Source organism: Protomyctophum parallelum (assembly GCF_964188405.1).
Source record: "Protomyctophum parallelum genome assembly, chromosome: 6".
NCBI classification, from domain to species: Eukaryota; Metazoa; Chordata; class Actinopteri; order Myctophiformes; family Myctophidae; genus Protomyctophum; species Protomyctophum parallelum.
In genome coordinates this window covers 28,793,917-28,813,294 of record NC_139701.1, presented here as the reverse complement: position 1 = coordinate 28,813,294, position 19,378 = coordinate 28,793,917, and the positions used below count along the sequence as shown (strand labels likewise).

The 19,378-nt window shown below is 40.9% G+C and overlaps 1 protein-coding gene across 1 annotated transcript; it reads left to right on the top strand.

Moving 5' to 3' along the window:
• Positions 1-84: 84 nt before the first annotated feature.
• Positions 85-19,372, top strand: itgb3bp (integrin subunit beta 3 binding protein). The gene is made up of 9 exons (XM_083768151.1): positions 85-171; positions 493-535; positions 1,583-1,607; positions 11,167-11,218; positions 12,286-12,364; positions 12,701-12,794; positions 13,132-13,191; positions 16,983-17,036; positions 18,313-19,372. The coding sequence occupies exons 1-8, from the start codon at positions 155-157 to the stop codon at positions 17,033-17,035; spliced, it is 423 nt and encodes a 140-aa protein (XP_083624277.1). The 5' UTR covers positions 85-154; the 3' UTR covers position 17,036; positions 18,313-19,372.
• The last annotated feature ends 6 nt before the right edge of the window (positions 19,373-19,378 follow it).

The following is a 19,378-nucleotide window of genomic DNA, read 5'->3' as shown; positions in this document are numbered from 1 at the left end:
TAATATATTAATGCTTATTTTCATTAAATGAATATCCGGAACTGTAGTCAGGATCTGGTCGTGTTTTAGAGGGACAAGTTAAGTATTGCACACGCGCCAGTTTGTATCTTGTATTTTCTTTTCTAAAGTTTTCTGGGGTTTTTTGTGAATCACAATGTCTAAGAAAACTCAGTGAGTATCTATAATTCCATATCTCTTTATATTTATCAAATTAAAGCCTAAATTAAATACGATGGTGTCTGTACCTCGCAGGAATGACTGGTGTTGAGCCTTGATAGCTACTGCAGTTATTATCCAATTGTTCAAAACAATAACATTCACAAAAACGAATGTAATCAATTATTGTTAAAATATATGTTTCCATTAACATTGTTGGTTATTTTAATTCTTAATTGATAGGTAATATTGAACAGGAGAGTAATAACGTTTGGACATTAACCCTAAATGTTGTTTATATCTTTATTACTAATGTTAATATTGTTTCTGCATCAGAGCCAGAAAAGCTCTCTGTATGGATAAAGTCCCGGCCCGAGATGTGAGTAAATGTCATATACATTACGTACTGTAACTATAGTTAGCTATTTTTAATTTGAATCCTTTGTGAAAAAAAGGGTTTCTGACAGCATGTATTGTGATCACAAGCCGTGCATATCCACGGCTTCCAAGCCGTGCATGCCTATTTCCACTATAGACCGATTACGATAGGCCGATACGAGTACAGTAATACACTTGGTCTTTGACTGTGACATTGCTGGCTGCCATTGATACATATGGACATCACCTGCACAGTTAGATACAGTATATACACATCACCTGCACAGTTAGATATATACACATCACCTGTACAGTTAGATATATACACATCACCTGCACAGTTAGATATAATACACATCACCTGCACAGTTAGATATGTGCATACCACATTACCTGCACAATTACTGTAGATATGCATATGCACATTATAACAGATATGTATATCGTCGCTGTTTGGCAGAAACCATGCAGCTATCCTTATTTATAAATCAGTGCAATTGAACACCCTGTGTGTGTGTGTGTGTGTGTGTGTGTGTGTGTGTGTGTGTGTGTGTGTGTGTGTGTGTGTGTGTGTGTGTGTGTGTGTGTGTGTGTGTGTGTGTGTGTGTGTGTGTGTGTGTGTGTGTGTGTGTGTGTAAACCAATGAAAAGTATTAAAAGGTGCTTCTTCTGACTAAACCTCCTAACTATTGAATCCTAAAACTGTTGTTCAAAGCACCTTGTCATCATTGATTATCCCGACAGACGAGAGATTTGCACATTACCTGGCTGCACACTTCTGAAACCAATGCACATTGATAAGCTAATGTACCTGTCTTAAGACAAAATCCTATAGTTGTTCCTCACTGTATATATATTTTTTTTTTACTTAATATATTACGTTTAGGATGTTGCAAATGTTTTTGCGGAACAAGGCCCAACATTTTGCTGCTTAATTGTACTTGTATAAGTTAGTGACCAATTAAACCTTCTTGATTCCTGTATCCTGTTTATCAACTTATCAGTATGTCTTCTAATTTGTTTGTTTTATTTATGTCTCTTGTATGCAGCGTCCACCTTCCAAAATGGTAACAGGTACGGTCGCCCCTTTTCCATCTCTCCCCACTACTCTACCTAGCTGTAAATAACAAACATAATTCATGTTTGTGATTATATAAAAGGTATTATCATATTAATTTATTATTAAGTCCACAGGCATAATAGCATGATTGTAGGAGCCAAAATATACATTTTGTTTGTTTATTCTATTTGTTTATTTTTTCCCACGCTTGGGTTTTCGATGTGCCACAGCCCTTACCTGGTTGATGAGCTCCTGCTGTGTGTCTGCTAATCATTGTACTTATGTCAGCTGTGTGTCTGGGCAGTGGCATTCAGTGAGAGAATGGGGGTGAGCTCTAGGCTCAATATTTTCTGTTGACCGTTTATCCGTTTATCTTTTGATCGTTTATACCAACAGAGTACGTTTTCATTTATCAACATTTTTCAGTACATTCTTGGACCTTGTTTATTTGTCAATAAATCTAAAACTACAATAAGAACCTTTCTGGATTTGATTGGAAACGCGTCATACAGTTCCTGCCGACAGCTCAGCCTCATAGCACTACTACTATTTGATTTGATGGGAAGAAGTAGTCGCTACAACATTGTCAACAGAAAATAAGATCTGGAAGGAAACATTGGAACATGGAGAACATCGCAGCAACAGTTGAACTTTGAGCGGCGCCTCAGTGACTCGGATTGGAGCGAGATGAACCGCCGCAGCGGTGAAAATGTTTGAACACGCAACAGCGCATCACAGCCATTAGCGGTGAGATACAATTGTATTAGCACGCCAATTCCTTCTGTGTATTTGGTTGAATTGAACACAGTTGGAAGAAGTGCTGCCGCTGGTCCATTGGGGACTATTGATTGAATTGGCTGGTGTTGTGTGCGCGCTGATGCGCTGGATTGACGCAATTGACTGGGGTCACGGCTGCTCGTTTCACTGTGGTTGCTTGCCGTGAATTCTTTCTTGTATATTGGATGGAAATGTCAAAATGAGTGACACAAACGTTACAAGTACAGGCACAAACGAAATGGATCTGGAGGATCAAATGGAGGAGGAGTCACGGAGGAGGACGGTCAAGCTCACGGCCAAAGCGCTGTCAAATAAAATTGAAAAGGATCAGAAAGACCGTAAATCTTATGTGAAACAAATGCAAGAGCTCACAAAGGAAATAAAAGGGCTCATGAAAAATGATGCAAATGTAAGGGATGTGCAAAGCACAATGGAGAAACTGAATGAAATGTATGAAAATGCAAAAGCAGCACATAATTCAGTAATTGTCTTGATTCCACAGGAGGAGCAGGAAAATCAAAATTTGTGGTTTTCACGTGTCATAAAGCACCATTCAGATTTCAGGGATGATGTAAAACTGTGGTTTGATATGATTGAAATGCCAATGAATGAAATGCCAAGGGTTGAAATGTCAATTCATGAAACGATTATTGTGAATGAATCAATTCCTGCACAATCAGTAACTGAAGCCGAGCCAGTTACTGAATCTGTTCATGTGGAAATTAATGCTGGACATGCACAACATATTGAAATACCTGTTGGACAGGAGGTGGAAACTGTGGAAATGACTGATGGGCAGCAGGACAAATTGCTACCCACTAATGCTCAAAGGCACACACAATCACAACATGTAACGCAGTCACAACAGGCAACAGAGTCAGCTGACTTACAGGAAACAATCCAACCTGGTGACAGTGTGTCAAACATAACCAAGAAAACAAAGGGTTCTAAAGCTTCAAGTACAGAATCCGCACGTTTGAAAGCGGAGGCAGAAATGGCTGCTCTCATTGTCCATCAAAAAATGATCCAGAATAGACATGCCCTAGAGGAGCAAATGGAGCACCTGAGAAGACAAAAGGAAAATCTGGAGCTGGAAACGAACATGGCTGCTAATGTGGCAAAAATGAAGGTTTTAGGCTCAAAGAGATCTGGTGTTACTATTCAATCTTATGTGACAGATGGAATGATGTCTTATTTTGAGAAGGCAAAGCAGGCTGCCGTTTACACAACACATTTACAACCCACTCAAGATCAAGTTCATGTGCCCTCACAACCCACTGTTGGCAGGCAGGCACCAGCACCTATAACAACAGGTGGCGCTGTGGCTCCGCTCCACTCACTGACAGCAAATACAACTACAGAGAGAGCTGTTGGGGCATCGGCGCCAGTGGGCATTGCCACAGGCAGAGCTGTAAATCAGGCTGTACGATCTCGCACAACCGCAGCACCCGTGGAAAGCCAAATGGGCCCCAGAGGTACAGTTGAACAGGGCAATAATATATATTCTGTCATGGAGAAGCAAAATGAACTCACAGCTTTACTCATTCAACATCAATGTCTGTCGTCTATGCCGAAGAAGGAGATTCATGTTTTTGATGGTGACCCACTTCAATATCACACATTCATAAAATCCTTTGAACACAGCATTGAAACCAAAAACCCAAATCCGACAGATTGTCTCTACTATCTGGAACAATACACCCAAGGACAACCCAGGGAACTGGTGAGGAGTTGTCTTCATATGGTGTCGGACAGAGGTTACAGGAAGGCTAAAGCTCTACTGAAAGAGCACTTCGGCAATGAGCATAAGATCTCTACAGCCTATGTGGAGAAGGCTCTTTCATGGCTGTCAATCAAAGCCGATGACACTAAAGCTCTGCAAGCGTATACTCTCTTCCTACGAGGATGTTCTAATGCAATGGAGGATGTTGACTACATGCACGAGCTGGATATGCCATCTAACTTGTTGACCATTATAAAGAAGCTGCCTTACCGTTTGAGAGATAAATGGCGATCTGTGGTATGTGATTTCCAGGAGAACCACGGCAGAAGAGCAAGTTTCAAAGACATTGTCATTTTTCTAGAGAAACAAGTCAAGATTGTAACGGATCCCATTTTTGGTGACATCAAAGACACTCCAGAAAGCAAAGACACAAGAAGGTCCAGGTCACAACCTCTTCACAAAACAAAGGGAAGTAATTTTGCAACCACAGTGACGGCTGCAAAAGAGAAGGAAAAGGAAGGTCGTTTTGTGATGAAGAGATGTTTATTCTGCCAGGGTGAACATGCTCTAGAACTGTGCCCAGAGCTTGAGAAGAGGGAACATAATGAGAAATTCACATTTCTAAAAGAAAACGGAATTTGTTTTGGATGTATGTGTAAAGGACATGTCAGTGCTACATGTAGAAAGAGACTCAATTGCAGCATTTGCGGCTTAAGGCACCCCAAAATGCTGCATATCTACCAAAGAACGAAGGAATGGAACAAAGACTCAGTTGAAATGAAGGAGACTAAAGAAAAAGCAGTAGCTTCCGTGCTGACAAGTGGTCTAACTGGGGCCGGTGAAGATAAATGCAAACTTGCGATCGTGCCGGTTCAGGTAAAGGCCAGGAAAGGGAACACGACAGTACATACATATGCATTCCTCGACCCAGGTAGCACGGCATCGTTTTGCACAGAGAGGCTCATGGCTAAACTAAACCTTCATGGAAGAAAATCCAACATATTGTTGAGAACTATGGGACAAAAGAAGGTTATTGAAACGCAAATCGTTTCAGGCCTAGAAGTGGCTGGATTGAACAGCAATGAATTTTGTATTCTTCCAGGCATGTATACGCAGAGGACTATGCCTGTGAACAAAAGAAACATACCACAGCAAAATGACATCAATCAGTGGCCTCATTTGAGGAATATTCACCTACCTGAACTTGACTCTGAGGTGGAGCTGCTGATTGGCTCAGATGTACCCAAGGCACTGGAACCTATTGATGTCATCCGGAGTGTGGGAGATGGACCGTACGCTGTAAAAACCATGCTTGGTTGGACAGTTAATGGGCCATTAGATGGAAAGACTGACTATGCGCAAGACCAGTCAGTTATAAGTGCCAACCGGATATCAGTTGTGAAACTTGATCAACTATGGGAACAACAATTCAAGACAGACTTTCCAGAGTGCAGCAGAGACGATCAAGAACACTCAAGAGAAGACCAGCAGTTCTTGAATTCAGTCTCAACATCGGCTAAGCTTGTCAATGGGCATTATTGCATTGCATTGCCGTTAAAGCAAAAGGAGATATTCATGCCTGACAACCGAAGTGTGGCTGAACAACGCACACTGAACTTGAAGAAAAGGTTCAAGAAAGATTCTTCTTTTCATTCTGAATACACCAAGTTCATGTCTGATATGATATCTAAAGGTTACGCCGAGAAAGTACCAGACAAGGTCTTGGGACGCAGTGATGGAGGAAAATGGTATCTACCACACCACGGCGTTCTACATCCACAAAAGAAAAAGCTCAGAGTGGTGTTCGACTGTGGAGCTACGTTTCGAGGAGTTTCACTGAACTCTCAGCTCTTACAGGGGCCAGACCTGACCAGTTCATTAATTGGAGTCTTGGCCAGATTCCGTAAAGAGCCTGTTGTCATCGCTGCTGATATAGAAGCAATGTTCCACCAGGTGAAAGTACCAACTGAAGATCGTGACTTGTTACGATTCCTCTGGTGGCCAGATGGAGACTACAGTCAGAACATGATGGAATACAGAATGACTGTACATTTATTTGGAGCAACTTCCTCGCCTAGCTGTGCAAACTTTTCCCTGAGGAAATGTGCTGAGGACAACGTCAACCAGTTCAGTGCTCAGGCTGTAAATACCATCATGAACAACTTTTACGTTGATGACTGTCTGGCATCAACAGCTACAGAGGAAAATGCAATAGCTCTGTATCATGAACTACGAGCAATCTGTTTCAAGGGAGGCTTTATACTTACCAAGTGGATGAGTAACAGTCGTCAAGTCTTGAACGGCATACCTGAAACCGAAAGAGCAAAGGAAATGAAGAATCTTGATTTAGATCATGATGATTTACCTGTGGAAAGAGTGTTAGGAGTACAATGGTGCGTCCAATCAGATGTATTCAAGTTTAAAATCATCTTGAAAAACAGACCTCTCACAAGAAGGGGAATCCTCTCTGCAGTCAGTTCTGTATATGATCCCCTAGGAATGTTGGCTCCGGTAGTCTTAACTGCCAAGAAGATCCTGCAAAAGTTGTGTAGGAAAAAGATTGGTTGGGATGATGCAATTCCAGATTCTATTACAGAGGAATGGATGAATTGGATTCAAGATCTTCATCTATTGGAAGATTTCAAAGTTGACAGATGCTTCAAACCCACAAGCTTTGGAACAGTGACATCTGCTCAACTGCATCATTTCGCCGATGCGTGTGAAGACGGTTATGGAACTGTCACGTACCTTCTACTGTACAATAACCGTGGCCAGGTACACTGTAGTTTTGTGCTGGGGAAAGCAAGAGTAGCTCCTTTAAAACCAGCTACTATCCCTAGAATGGAGTTGACTGCTGCTACCATGGCAAGCAAAATGGACACACTAATGAGAAAAGAGCTGCAGATGGAACTGGCAGACTCTGTATTTTGGACCGACAGCACATCTGTGCTCAAGTACATCAACAACAAGACCGCAAGATTTCGAACCTTTGTGGCAAATAGAGTTGCTACAATTGTCAAAGTCTCACATGCACACCAGTGGAGATATGTTAACTCTGTTAACAACCCAGCAGACATGGCTTCGAGAGGCTTGACAGTTAAATCTTTTCTGAAGAAAACCACATGGGTGTCCGGTCCTCAGTTTCTTCTTCATCCCCAGGAAGAGTGGCCTCAGAATCCTGACAGGTTGGAAGAAATCTCAGCCAAGGACACTGAAGTAAGGAGCATGACTGTAAATGCTGCTCAGATAACATCTGAAGAAGTGGATGCAACAACACGCTTCATTCATCACTTCTCATCCTGGACTCGTTTGAAGAAGGCTGCAGCATGGATGCTCAGATTTAAAGGACTGCTTCTCAGCCGTATCAGAAAAAGAAAACAAGCCACTGAGCTGCACAAAGATAACATCACACAAAGAGATCTGCGATCTGCACAGAAGGAGACAAGAAAACATGAAAACCAGAAATGGCAAAGTCTCACTATTGAAGAACTGGCTACTGCTGAGATGACCTTAATCTGCTTCTGCCAGAAGAAGAGATTTGCAGATGAAATCTCAAATCTGAAAAAAGGAATGAATGTTAAGAGGTCAAGTCACATTCATAAACTAAATCCCGTTTTGGATAACGAAGTGTTAAGAGTTGGAGGGCGACTTGACAGAGCAGCAATGCCAGAAGAAATGAAACATCCTGTCATACTGGCCAAAGAGCTTCATATTTCAAATCTGATTCTTAGACATATTCACAAACAGGTGGGACATGGTGGTCGCAACCACATGTTATCCAGACTACGCCAGAAATATTGGATTCCTGGTGCCACTGTTGCAATCAGGAGAATCATGTCAAAATGTGTTGTTTGCCGCCGCATCAATGCTACTCCAGGACAACAGCAGATGGCAGACCTGCCTATTGACAGAATCTCTCCTGATGAACCTCCATTCACATACGTGGGAGTCGATTATTTTGGACCCTTTGGAGTGAAACGTGGAAGGAGTATTGTGAAACGCTATGGTGTCATATTTACATGTTTGGCTGTAAGAGCGATTCATATTGAAGTGGCATCATCACTTGAGACAGACTCTTTCATAAATGCACTTCGTCGTTTTACAGCAAGACGAGGTCAAGTGAAAGAATTAAGAAGTGACAATGGGACTAATTTTGTGGGAGCACAGCGTGAGTTGAAGGAGGCGATTCAAGGCTGGAATCAAGCCCAGATTCACAATGCAATGCTCCAAAAAGGAATCAATTGGATCTTCAATCCCCCTGCTGGCTCACACCATGGAGGTGTATGGGAAAGACTGATCAGATCGGTGAGAAAAGTGCTCAATTCTACACTTAATGTGCAAAATCTTGATGAGGAAAGTCTGCACACCATTCTGTGTGAAGTTGAAGCTATCCTCAACAGCCGACCGATCACCAAGGCTTCTACAGATCTAAATGACCTTGAAGCACTTACCCCGAACCACCTTTTGCTTCTGAAGACTGCACCTTCCATGCCACCAGGACAGTTTCAGAAGAATGACATATATGCTCGCCGCAGGTGGAGGCAAGTTCAATATATGTCGGATTTATTTTGGAAAAGATGGGTCAAAGAATATCTTCCGCAGTTACAGGAGAGACAAAAATGGTCTAACATCAGACGCAACTTTACACCAGGGGACCTCGTGATCATATTGGATGACACAGCGCCTCGAAACTCCTGGCTAACTGGAAAGATTGTGGAGACCATTCTGGACAGAAGAGGACTCGTACGCCAAGTTCGAATTAAAACCAAGACTGGATTTTTGAACAGACCCATCACCAAAATCTGCCTGCTACAGGAGGCGGAAGAAAATTGACTTTGGATTTCACCTTTTCCCCTTTGCCGCTGACTTTTGCCCCTTTTTTGCCCCTTGCACACTACACTGATTCACTACACTCACTATGAACTATACACACACATCTTGAAGAAAGGAGAAAGAAGACTTTGCGTTTAAAAAAAAAAAGAAAATCGATTTGATTGCCATTCATGATTGTATAATTATTATTTGTTATTTAATAATTAGGGGCCGGTATTGTAGGAGCCAAAATATACATTTTGTTTGTTTATTCTATTTGTTTATTTTTTCCCACGCTTGGGTTTTCGATGTGCCACAGCCCTTACCTGGTTGATGAGCTCCTGCTGTGTGTCTGCTAATCATTGTACTTATGTCAGCTGTGTGTCTGGGCAGTGGCATTCAGTGAGAGAATGGGGGTGAGCTCTAGGCTCAATATTTTCTGTTGACCGTTTATCCGTTTATCTTTTGATCGTTTATACCAACAGAGTACGTTTTCATTTATCAACATTTTTCAGTACATTCTTGGACCTTGTTTATTTGTCAATAAATCTAAAACTACAATAAGAACCTTTCTGGATTTGATTGGAAACGCGTCATACAGTTCCTGCCGACAGCTCAGCCTCATAGCACTACTACTATTTGATTTGATGGGAAGAAGTAGTCGCTACAACAATGATGATGCCATTACAAATGGGCTACATGGAAGAAATGTGTTTAATAAAACGAAATTAACTACTAGAAGGTCCTAAATTAACTTAATTAAGCAGTCAGCAGTCTGTGTCATGTTATTCTTTCTTAATTAGTATTAGTATAGAGATCGACTACTATACAATCAAATAAATCTGTATACAAGTCAAGATAATTTCAGATTTCAGAGAGGGAGGGAAATACTAAATTAACTGTTAACTACATTAAGTCGTTTGGTATTTTCCAAAATACCGGTACGTGACTCATTAAACTATTGTCCTATGAGTGGAACTGCAAATCTACAAGGTGTGTATGCAACCATCTTTGAAGGCCTATCTGGAAATATATCCAGTAGTAACATGGACTTACTGAAAGTCTGAAACAAAGTATCTTAAATTACCAATTTACAGGCTGGAAACAAAGGGGATTGATATTTTACTTGTCAGTTAGGCTGTGTAGTCAATTTATGTTCCAATTTTCAGTTCACTATAATGATATTCCCACTACGAGGCTACACCTATGTGTCCTATCCTACATATACAGAGACTTGATCAGTATAATGGAGAAGAGAAGTTTATAACATATTTATTGTTTATTAAGTAAATTAAGTTACACAATAATTCCACACAGCCTGTCTCCTCTGTGGATCATGAGTAGCCCAGCATGCATCTTGTATGCATCTTGTGTTAAAAAAAAGGAATATGTAACTGGGTAGAAAGAAAGTCTCTTCATTCAGAGAAGAATGGCATTGTAACGCTCTGGTATTTTCATGTCAGCTAAATTGTGCTGCTGAACAATTGTACAAAGTCTTCAAGCTCTACCCTGAGGGGAATCATGACAATTCCATCCACATTCTGCAGCCACTGTCTGCATTTAAATTAAGTACTAATGGACATTCGTTTGGACGCCACTTTGAAAACCACAGATTTAGAGAGTTTCATTTTTTATTTGAGTCAGACTCTGAGCAATATGCATTATGCAGTCGCAAGTACAGCAGTTTCCTTGTTCAACGCACAAAATAGCAGCAATTTGTTGCGACCATATGTTGCAGATTACTATGAAAACCGGCAAAACATGTCAGTCCGTCCGTCTGTCACGCCTCCATATATGGTCATTAGGCCGTTACGCCTCGTGACACACTCCATATATGGCCGTCTCCATATATGAAGATCACGACACTGACCTCATCAAACCCTTGATAGACATACATGGAGAAGACTGGATCATCACCTAGATCTGCATATATGGAGCCGGCCAGCAACTCCACATCTGACCTCAAGCCTCAAATCCTTAGATCTCTATATATGGAGCTGACCTGTTCTGACATTCCATATGTTGATCTGACCTCATCAAACCCTGTACACTCAAGACTCGCTCCATATATGGCCAGTACAGAATTAATTCCATATGTTGATCTGACCCCCCATGTCAAAGCGCCAGCGCTCGCCCAGCAGTCTGCTGTCAGGCGCATGCGTGCACACGGTCGCTTCTCGCCCTCAGGGTGTCTTACTGGTATACAGTTTCAACCAAACACTGAGGGTTTAGATATTGATGTATGTAATGTCTGTCAACAGGCCCCACCAAAGCTGCACCTTTTAAACAGGTCCCACAGACAGATCTAGATAAGTGAGTATCCAAGAAGAAGATTTACATCTATTAAGTTCTAATATGTTTTGTTGTGTAAAATGTTAAGCTGTGTTAGATTCTTTCTATTCCTTGAACAGCAGCATTCATGCCAGTAAGTATGAATATAAAGGGTTACAGAGAACCCTTGCTGTATTAGTTGATATATTTAAATTGCCACGCTTTGCTGATGGTCAAAATGACATATAAGAATTTAATGACAGGAGACATGGAATGAGGGGGATTCATCACTAGCCAAATTATCAGTGATTTACATAGCACTAAAAATAGTTGTATAAGAGCACTTTAACACAAGAGCCATTTCCTTAGCCAAGGCACAGACGTTTGATGTCTGGGCTATCCATCAAGGCCAGCATTTATTTTTTAATTTTATAGTGCAGTCACTAACGTTATAGAGGAACTGTAATTTATAATACATTCAGAACACCTGCACAAAAGCTTGGGACATGACTGCATGTCATGTTCGTGAATACTAAATCCTAGGCTTTCACTGGGTGTTCAGTTATTATTATTATTAATGGAACGTAACTATGACATTTGTGTCCCAATACTAGAGCCAATGCCAATATTTAAAAATGTCTAAACAAATGGCCACCCAACATCTGGCCATATTCACACTTTATGCTCATTCGTCATACGTACCCCCCATGAGTAAGACATAAGAATAAAATGGCTGCCTTATCTGAAAAAAAAAATGTTGGTTTTAGGCAAAAAATGAAACTATATGTTAAATGGAGTTATTTTGACAGCAGTTCCTATAGTTTTGTTACTCCACCTATGTATTCACACATTCTGTGTTTCTGTTACTCTTCTCTAGAACTGCTTGTAGTGCCAAGTTCTAATGGGCAGATAGTGCTAGCTCACTAATACTAGTGAATTGTTGTTAATTTTCCACTTACTTACAGTAAGCTTAGTTGTATTTAAGTAATTTGATTAAAATTATTATATTTATGGATCACACTACCACAATCTTGAGTGAGTCTTTATTGCAAAACCTGCGTAACCTAGTTTTCACACACAGTTCTTTCCTTACTCTGTCTAACTACTAGATTCCACGTCTTGAGGTTTAAACTGGAAGCATCAGAGAAGGAATTCATCAGGGCACGGCAACAGCTGGAGGAAATAGTGGTGAGTGACACTTGTGCTTTGGCCTCCATCTTCAGAGAATGAGGAAATGTAGTGTCTCCGTGATTTCATCATCAGCATGAGGGATGATAATAATACTGAAAACTCAGTTTAAATGTGGCTTCATATTTAAAAACAGATGGCAACTCTTAGGTTTATGATGACAATTTATGTTGCTCCCAGTTTAGTAACTGTAACGTACAGGGACCTCCCCCACCACGCACGCAGACAGACAGACAGACATAGAGCATTTCAAATCCATCTAATTTCCATTTCCTGCCACAAATTACTGTCTGCTTGTTGTATTACCCTACTTGTCTGAAGCTGTATCCCCATCAGTCACCAGAGGGCAGCAATGAGCTAAGGCATTTCTTGGCCACACCAGAAGAGTCTGCTGACTTGAGCACTGAACTGGAGAGATACAGTGAGCTGAGTGAGTAGACAAACTGTGACATTGACCTGGTCAAAACTGAGTTTGAAACTGAATTAGCATTGGTCAGATCAAAACTGAGTTTGAAACTGAATTAGCATTGTTCAGATCAAAACTGAGTTTGTAATTTAATTAGACTGAATTACTATTACAAAAGTGACAACATCGTTTCAGGTTGTGATCTAGATGTAGGGGATATTTCATAATGATCTCTCTTTATTTGTAGTAAATAAAATTGGGTAACACTACAACTTCATTGTATGATAGAAAAAAGCAAGTTGTTGCTTATTTTATATTTCCTTATTTGTAAGTGAATTGCAATATAATTTTGTGCTTTCAGCATCCAGAAATGCAGAGGCCAGTTTTAACCGAAATTATGCTCACCAGAATACATTTCAAGGTAATTGGTCAGCTATTAACCTAACACTGTCAGAGTAAACACACTGTTATATTCTGTTACATTTCTGTTACATTTCTCACCATCAAGAAAAATACATACACAGACACAATATTGCTGGGATTGTATTGTGTTAATCAATGACATATTTGATGACCAAAATCAGAGTTTGGCAACTTTAGCAGAGGCCAAAAGGGTGTTTGGAGAACATCCTCTTCACTTTGACTAATTCATAAAAATAGAAAAGACTAGTGTATTCACCACATAGATTTTCTTTCTGTTGTGTCCAAAAGTTTGAGAAATGTTATACTTTGTATTCAACCTGTGGCAGTATGTGTAATTTGTTTTTCTTTTGTTTGAAGTCAACAGACGTAATAACGTCACAATGGTTTCGGCCATGACTTCTCTTGACTAACAGTTACCGGTAGCAGTTAGTGTCGTATTAGACTGCCGTGATTGTCTCACACAATGCCGTGATTATAAGAAAAGGTATTTGGGTCCACTTGTTTCTGGAAGTTGATTGATTTCATGCTGAGCCGGAAGAGAGAGCGGTCACAAGGACTGGTTGATGTCCAGACACATCCATCTCTACGGGTTGATTTGATTTACATCCTCCCATTGCTTGGCTATCTTAACGATAATGACTTCGGTGCGTGCTCGTTTTTAGCTTTCTAGACAATCAGGCACTCTGTGAACTCATGGTGAATAACAACATTTTGTTATGGAACACAAACAAGTCAATGAGCAGATTTCCCAAGGAAAGAATTAATTTGATTATTTTAAGCACATATTATGCCTCCAGCAAAGCAATTCTTGTGATCCAATCATATAATGGTGACTTGTGGAAACTGAAGGGGAACCATTGTCCAACGTGAAGCTTGTTTTCCGATAAGGTTGTTAGAAATTGTTTTAATTAGTTCCAGGGAAGGGGTCTGACATACAAGTTGCCTTGTGGATCTGCGCTGCAGGAATGTCACATTTTCTATCACATGGTGGAGGCATGAAATTTATCAGTTGTGCATAAACCCCCTTGCAACAACAGAGTTCACAACGTCAAAGCGGATAGCTCGGGGAGAGAATTGGCCCTCTGTTTCCCTGAGACACATTTTAAGTAAACAAACTGTTATTCAAAGCTATGGAAGATCTCTGGCCCATATCTGCGGGGAGCATGAAATCCAGACAGATGATGTTGATGGTGTTATGAAGCATGATTCTTCCATAGTGTAAAATGTTTGTTTAGACTCACTGCTATGCTATTCAGGCTTATGTTTATGTGCTAAATGCATGAAGAGGTGTAAGGAGCCCTACTGGGTCGTATCGGGTAAGTGTGTTAGCGAGGCTCCAGGACTGACAGCGGTGTTCTTTCTCTTGACTCCCGTGTCAACATTCACGTCCCTCGTTGTGTTACAGTATGTTATATCATGGTTATTCTTGTTCATCCAGCCAACATGGCTAACGAATGAATTGTGACCCACCATGAGCACTGGTGCAGATATACGATTCTAGCTATTTCAATTCACAGTATGCTGTAGCTGTTTGAAATCGATACGATCTAGAACTGATCGTAAGTGAGAAACAACCCATGGCGAACATGAGACAATTGGTTCAGCAGTCTAGAAAAAAAGTGGATGGGGTGGGGGGTTGGTTTGTAAGTGAACTTTAGAGGCTTGGGGCGTCTTACTTGATACAAAAAGTACCATGAAAATTTCACATGAAAAATTCACGTGGCAACATTGCTATCTACCAGTATGGGATACATTTTATGTGAACAGACCTCTTTCAGAGCTTCCTGAGACTCTACACTGCTGATCCGAGCAGCACCCCAGGCTGTTTTGTGACTGCAGAATTATTCCATGTGACTAAAGACACCTTCCAGTTACCTGATGGGCTGTCATAAAGCTTACCCACAGCAAAAAAAAAGAAAGAATCCCCACACCCAGAATGGGACTTTTGTTACACAACCAACCAAGCATCCATTCTAGACTGTACGACTCCATGTGTCATGTGATCAGAGACAGCATTCCGTCACCTGAGTCTGCATGATGAGAGTTAAAAGCCCTCACCTCATTCACAACGATAACATCTAGGTCATAGGATATCATTTCAGTGATGGTTCAAGATGGCAACCCTTTGTTTTTGTTTCTTGTTTTCACATGACAGCCATATGTGAAAATTCCACATGCCATCCTACACACAGTAGTACACAATTCTATCCAGGTTCTGTGCCCTGGGTGCCGCACCCCCATCCCCCATCTCAGGTGCCAAGCCAAGCCTTCAGCACCCTTATCCTGCCAAGTCAGCTGAGTAAATCCACATGGATATTTTAACATTGATGATCGAGTGACTAATGTCTAATTTACACTCCGTCATATGCATTCGGAGTACGGAGATACGGTATTGTACGTCAAAGTATAAATGAGGCTTAAACCTCTGATCCCACTTCCCAAACCTCTTCCTCCGTCACCTCGTTTGTCTCCTTGGCTTTCTTTTCTCTGTCCCCCTTTCTCTTATGCTGTTACTCTTTCAAATTAGTTTCTTTGTTGGAGCAAGCAATGTTGAGAAACGCTTACCGCTGTCCTTTTAAGGTTAACTAAAGTTTCAGTAAGCACTCCTCAGAAGTCACTTTTGGTGAGCAAATCAGGCTTGGGGCGAGCATAAATCCACTGAGTATAGTCTAGGCATTACAAATACCCGCGGCGCCTGTATGTGCTGATGACTACAGAATGGAAAAAGAAAGGCCATAATAATTCTGAGGCAAGTTTCCCTCAGCAGCAGGTATTGATTATTTGTGTGTGGTGAGAGATTTGGAAAATTCAATTAAAGGAGTTGTGCAAAGGATTCATAAATTCTGCCCCTCCAACTCGTACCTGAGACATGGTTATGTTCTAAATCAATGTTGCACTTCACAATATATTTTCTTAGGAGCATAAAAATAAATAACATTTAAACAGTTCTGCTTACTACAGAAACAAATTTTATTTACTCTAAAGCTTTTTAGTCGCGGCCAATCACTGACCGGTGCACATCTTCTGGGCGGTAACGGATTTTATTGCAATTTTCCCCATAAGAAAATCCTATATAATATGAATTTTGAGATGACAAAATGAGAAAGAAAGGGGACGGCTCAGCAGTATAAAAATTGATCAGGCCATAGATGGGGCCATGTTGAGGAAGATTTGTATGTCAGCAGTAATGGGCTGTATTAAAAGAGAAGATTCCTTAAGATGTGATAAAAGTGATGGGGCAGTGTCTCAGCTCGTGGACTACAGGACCAGGCAACTCCCCGAATCTAGCACATCAATCCTAGGAGGCCACTCGGACAGATGCCACATACCCGCCAGGAGTTTTATGCTTTTTGATTAAACACACAGTTGCAATTAAAGGGGGGAGTTGTATATTAGGCCGTTTTGGCCCAAAGTGAAGTCAGCAAGCATTCGATCGCCACCGTAGGTTGCAGAGTATGCAGTCCTCTCTGCCATGATTTCTGACTGGGTGAATGTCATTTCGCCATACGCTTCATATTTAACTGAAATATGAATGCAGCTAATAAATATGCATTTAAAAATAAATGAATATAATTGAGAGTTAAAATTAAAACACAGATTCAATTATGATATTCTAAGGCTTTTTAGACATCTTTGCCACAATAGTTGTCTAATGGAAATCCATTTTCTTATTTTTGTATTTGCTTTATGTTGTTGTACCCCGGTCACTCTTCATTATTTGAACAGACATTCCAGTTTGCTGAAATGGCACCAACTTGGATTCTGATGTTGACTTTATTTCTCTTCTAGGTGGCATACAGGCAGGAAGCTCTTATGAGTTATTGAAGTCCATCACTGGTTAAGGTACAATTAATTATATTATTATACAATAATATAGCTCTTATTTTTAATTTGCATCATCGGACACAAAAACTGAGATACAATGGCGGGTAGAGGCTACACCTCGATTTACTAGCAGATATCTACAGTGGGGGAAAGATATGCCTCTCATTATCTCTTCAGTATTCCACCTCCATGTGGACCGGGCGTATGTAATATCACTGGGGTGCCATTGGGGTTATACTCATGTTTGCCTCGCCTATATTCCCCAGGTTTTAGATGGCAAGGTGTCTCGGCTGTTGACAGCTAATAGAATTGCTCTTCCCTCCCGTGTAGCGTTGTTCGTGCATTCTGGAGGTTGATAAGACAGAAGATGAATGTGGAATCCAAGCTGTCAGTTGTGAGGCAGAGATGTCTGGGAAGCCGTCATTCACAGAGGAGGAGGGGGGTGGGGGGCTGGGGGTGTCAAATGCAGCAAAAGCACAGCCTTGGACACATTTACATTGAGCTGCGTCTATCTGGTGGAGCCTCTGCCTCGCGCAGCTGACAAATGTTGATTCTACAATAAGCACTACGCTGCAGCGCTGTGAAAATAATGTTCTTCCAGCGGCAACCCTCATCCCCATTAGGGCTCATACTATGCAATCTTCCGCAGCTGAGTAGTTTCACACCTTTTTGAAAACTAAGAGAACAAGAGCGGATGTGAAAGGCAGAGTCAAATAGTCTTCTCACATACACACTGACACATACACATCACGGTAGGTAGTCTCTTTATTTGGCAGTGGCTGGGAAGGCTGAGGCCCCTTCCCATGCCCAAGTCGACCTAAGCAACAGCTGGTGTTCACGGCAACATTTCCTATTTCTGCCCAAGGTGGATCATATAACTGTCACTTTATCACCCTTAGAGGCCACGTGAAGGACAAAGCCAGTCCACCCATAAACAAAACTAATATTTTCATACAAGCCCCTCTGGCTACTGGGAGGACCCTTGGTGTTCTCATATCCTGCTGCTACAGCATTCACAAGCCTAATACGCCTCAGCCACAGGGAAATCAACATGGGTAGCTTACTATCTTTTATGTCTTAAATCCAGACATTATTTATTGAGCATGACATCCTGCATGACAAGATTTTAATTCAGGTTGTAAGTGGAAATGTCTCATTTAAAAAAAAGCGTTATGCAAATACGTGTGCAAATGCTCACTGAACTAGTACTTACTAACCCTCAAGACTCAAGTAGACCAATGACCATAGCAATTGAAAAAACCCACTTTTTTAAACAACTGTTTTTCCCCCACAGGTCGCAGGGTCCCAAAAGTGGCATACCACCCTCGGTTCACACCCATGTTATCAGTATAAACAAGGCCACTGTGGACCGATTTAAGATGCTTATTATTACTTAGTATTTGTGAGAGCTTGACTTATACATAACTGCTCAAGCATAGTGTAATTTTACTCTTTGCAATAGTACCGTCATTACTCACAAATTATATTCAGCAAATTGACAGTTCATTAAATATTCTATTTAAAAAAAGGTTTTATTTTGATTCCATTCTGCATGCTTTAATAATCGGTCTTTGGTTATTGCAGTATCCAGGCCAGGGTTCAATTTGTAAATTTGGCAGGACATTCAATTTCATTTCCCAAAATGAAATTCAGTTTGGCCAGTAGCAGGGATGAAACACACCCACTCATCATAAAAATGAATAACTGGAGGGGGGATATCAAAAGCAGAGGCATAGATTTCCACCAGCAAATCGAACCGTGGCTGGTGATATCTGTGTAATAATGTGCATGTGATAGCATAAGAATTATATATTTCAAATAATAATGAAATATATATATTGCACACTCCAGGGAATAGAGACGGACAACTTACTGCATCATCAACTTATTTATTAGCACGACATGTTTCGCCGTGAGCTTCAGGTGCTCTCACTCTCTATACATATATATAATGTCTTTCTTACTTTTTTCCGAATAATGGACAATCCTTAACTCCCTGTCCATATACTCTAGTAATTGTAAGTCTTGGCTCTGTTTCCTTCCATGGCATTCCCTCTGGTCTATTACTGGCTACGGGCAAAGCCTGCAGCCGCAGATTCACATGCAGCCCTCACTGACCCGATAACATTTATAGTTGTAATGGATTTTTTTTAATGTCTGTCATTAACTCGCAGGGAGAGGAGGGAGAGATTGCTTGTACCTTTTTTCTGTGGTATTTCAACTTTATGGCATTATGTTCAGATGTCACCTTCTGTCATCTCTTTTTAAGGCTTGCCCGGTCGCAGGTTCTGTTTGAAATGCACTGTTCTTTTGTGTTGAACCCTCACACCGTCTGTGGGTTGTAATGAATATTTAATGAT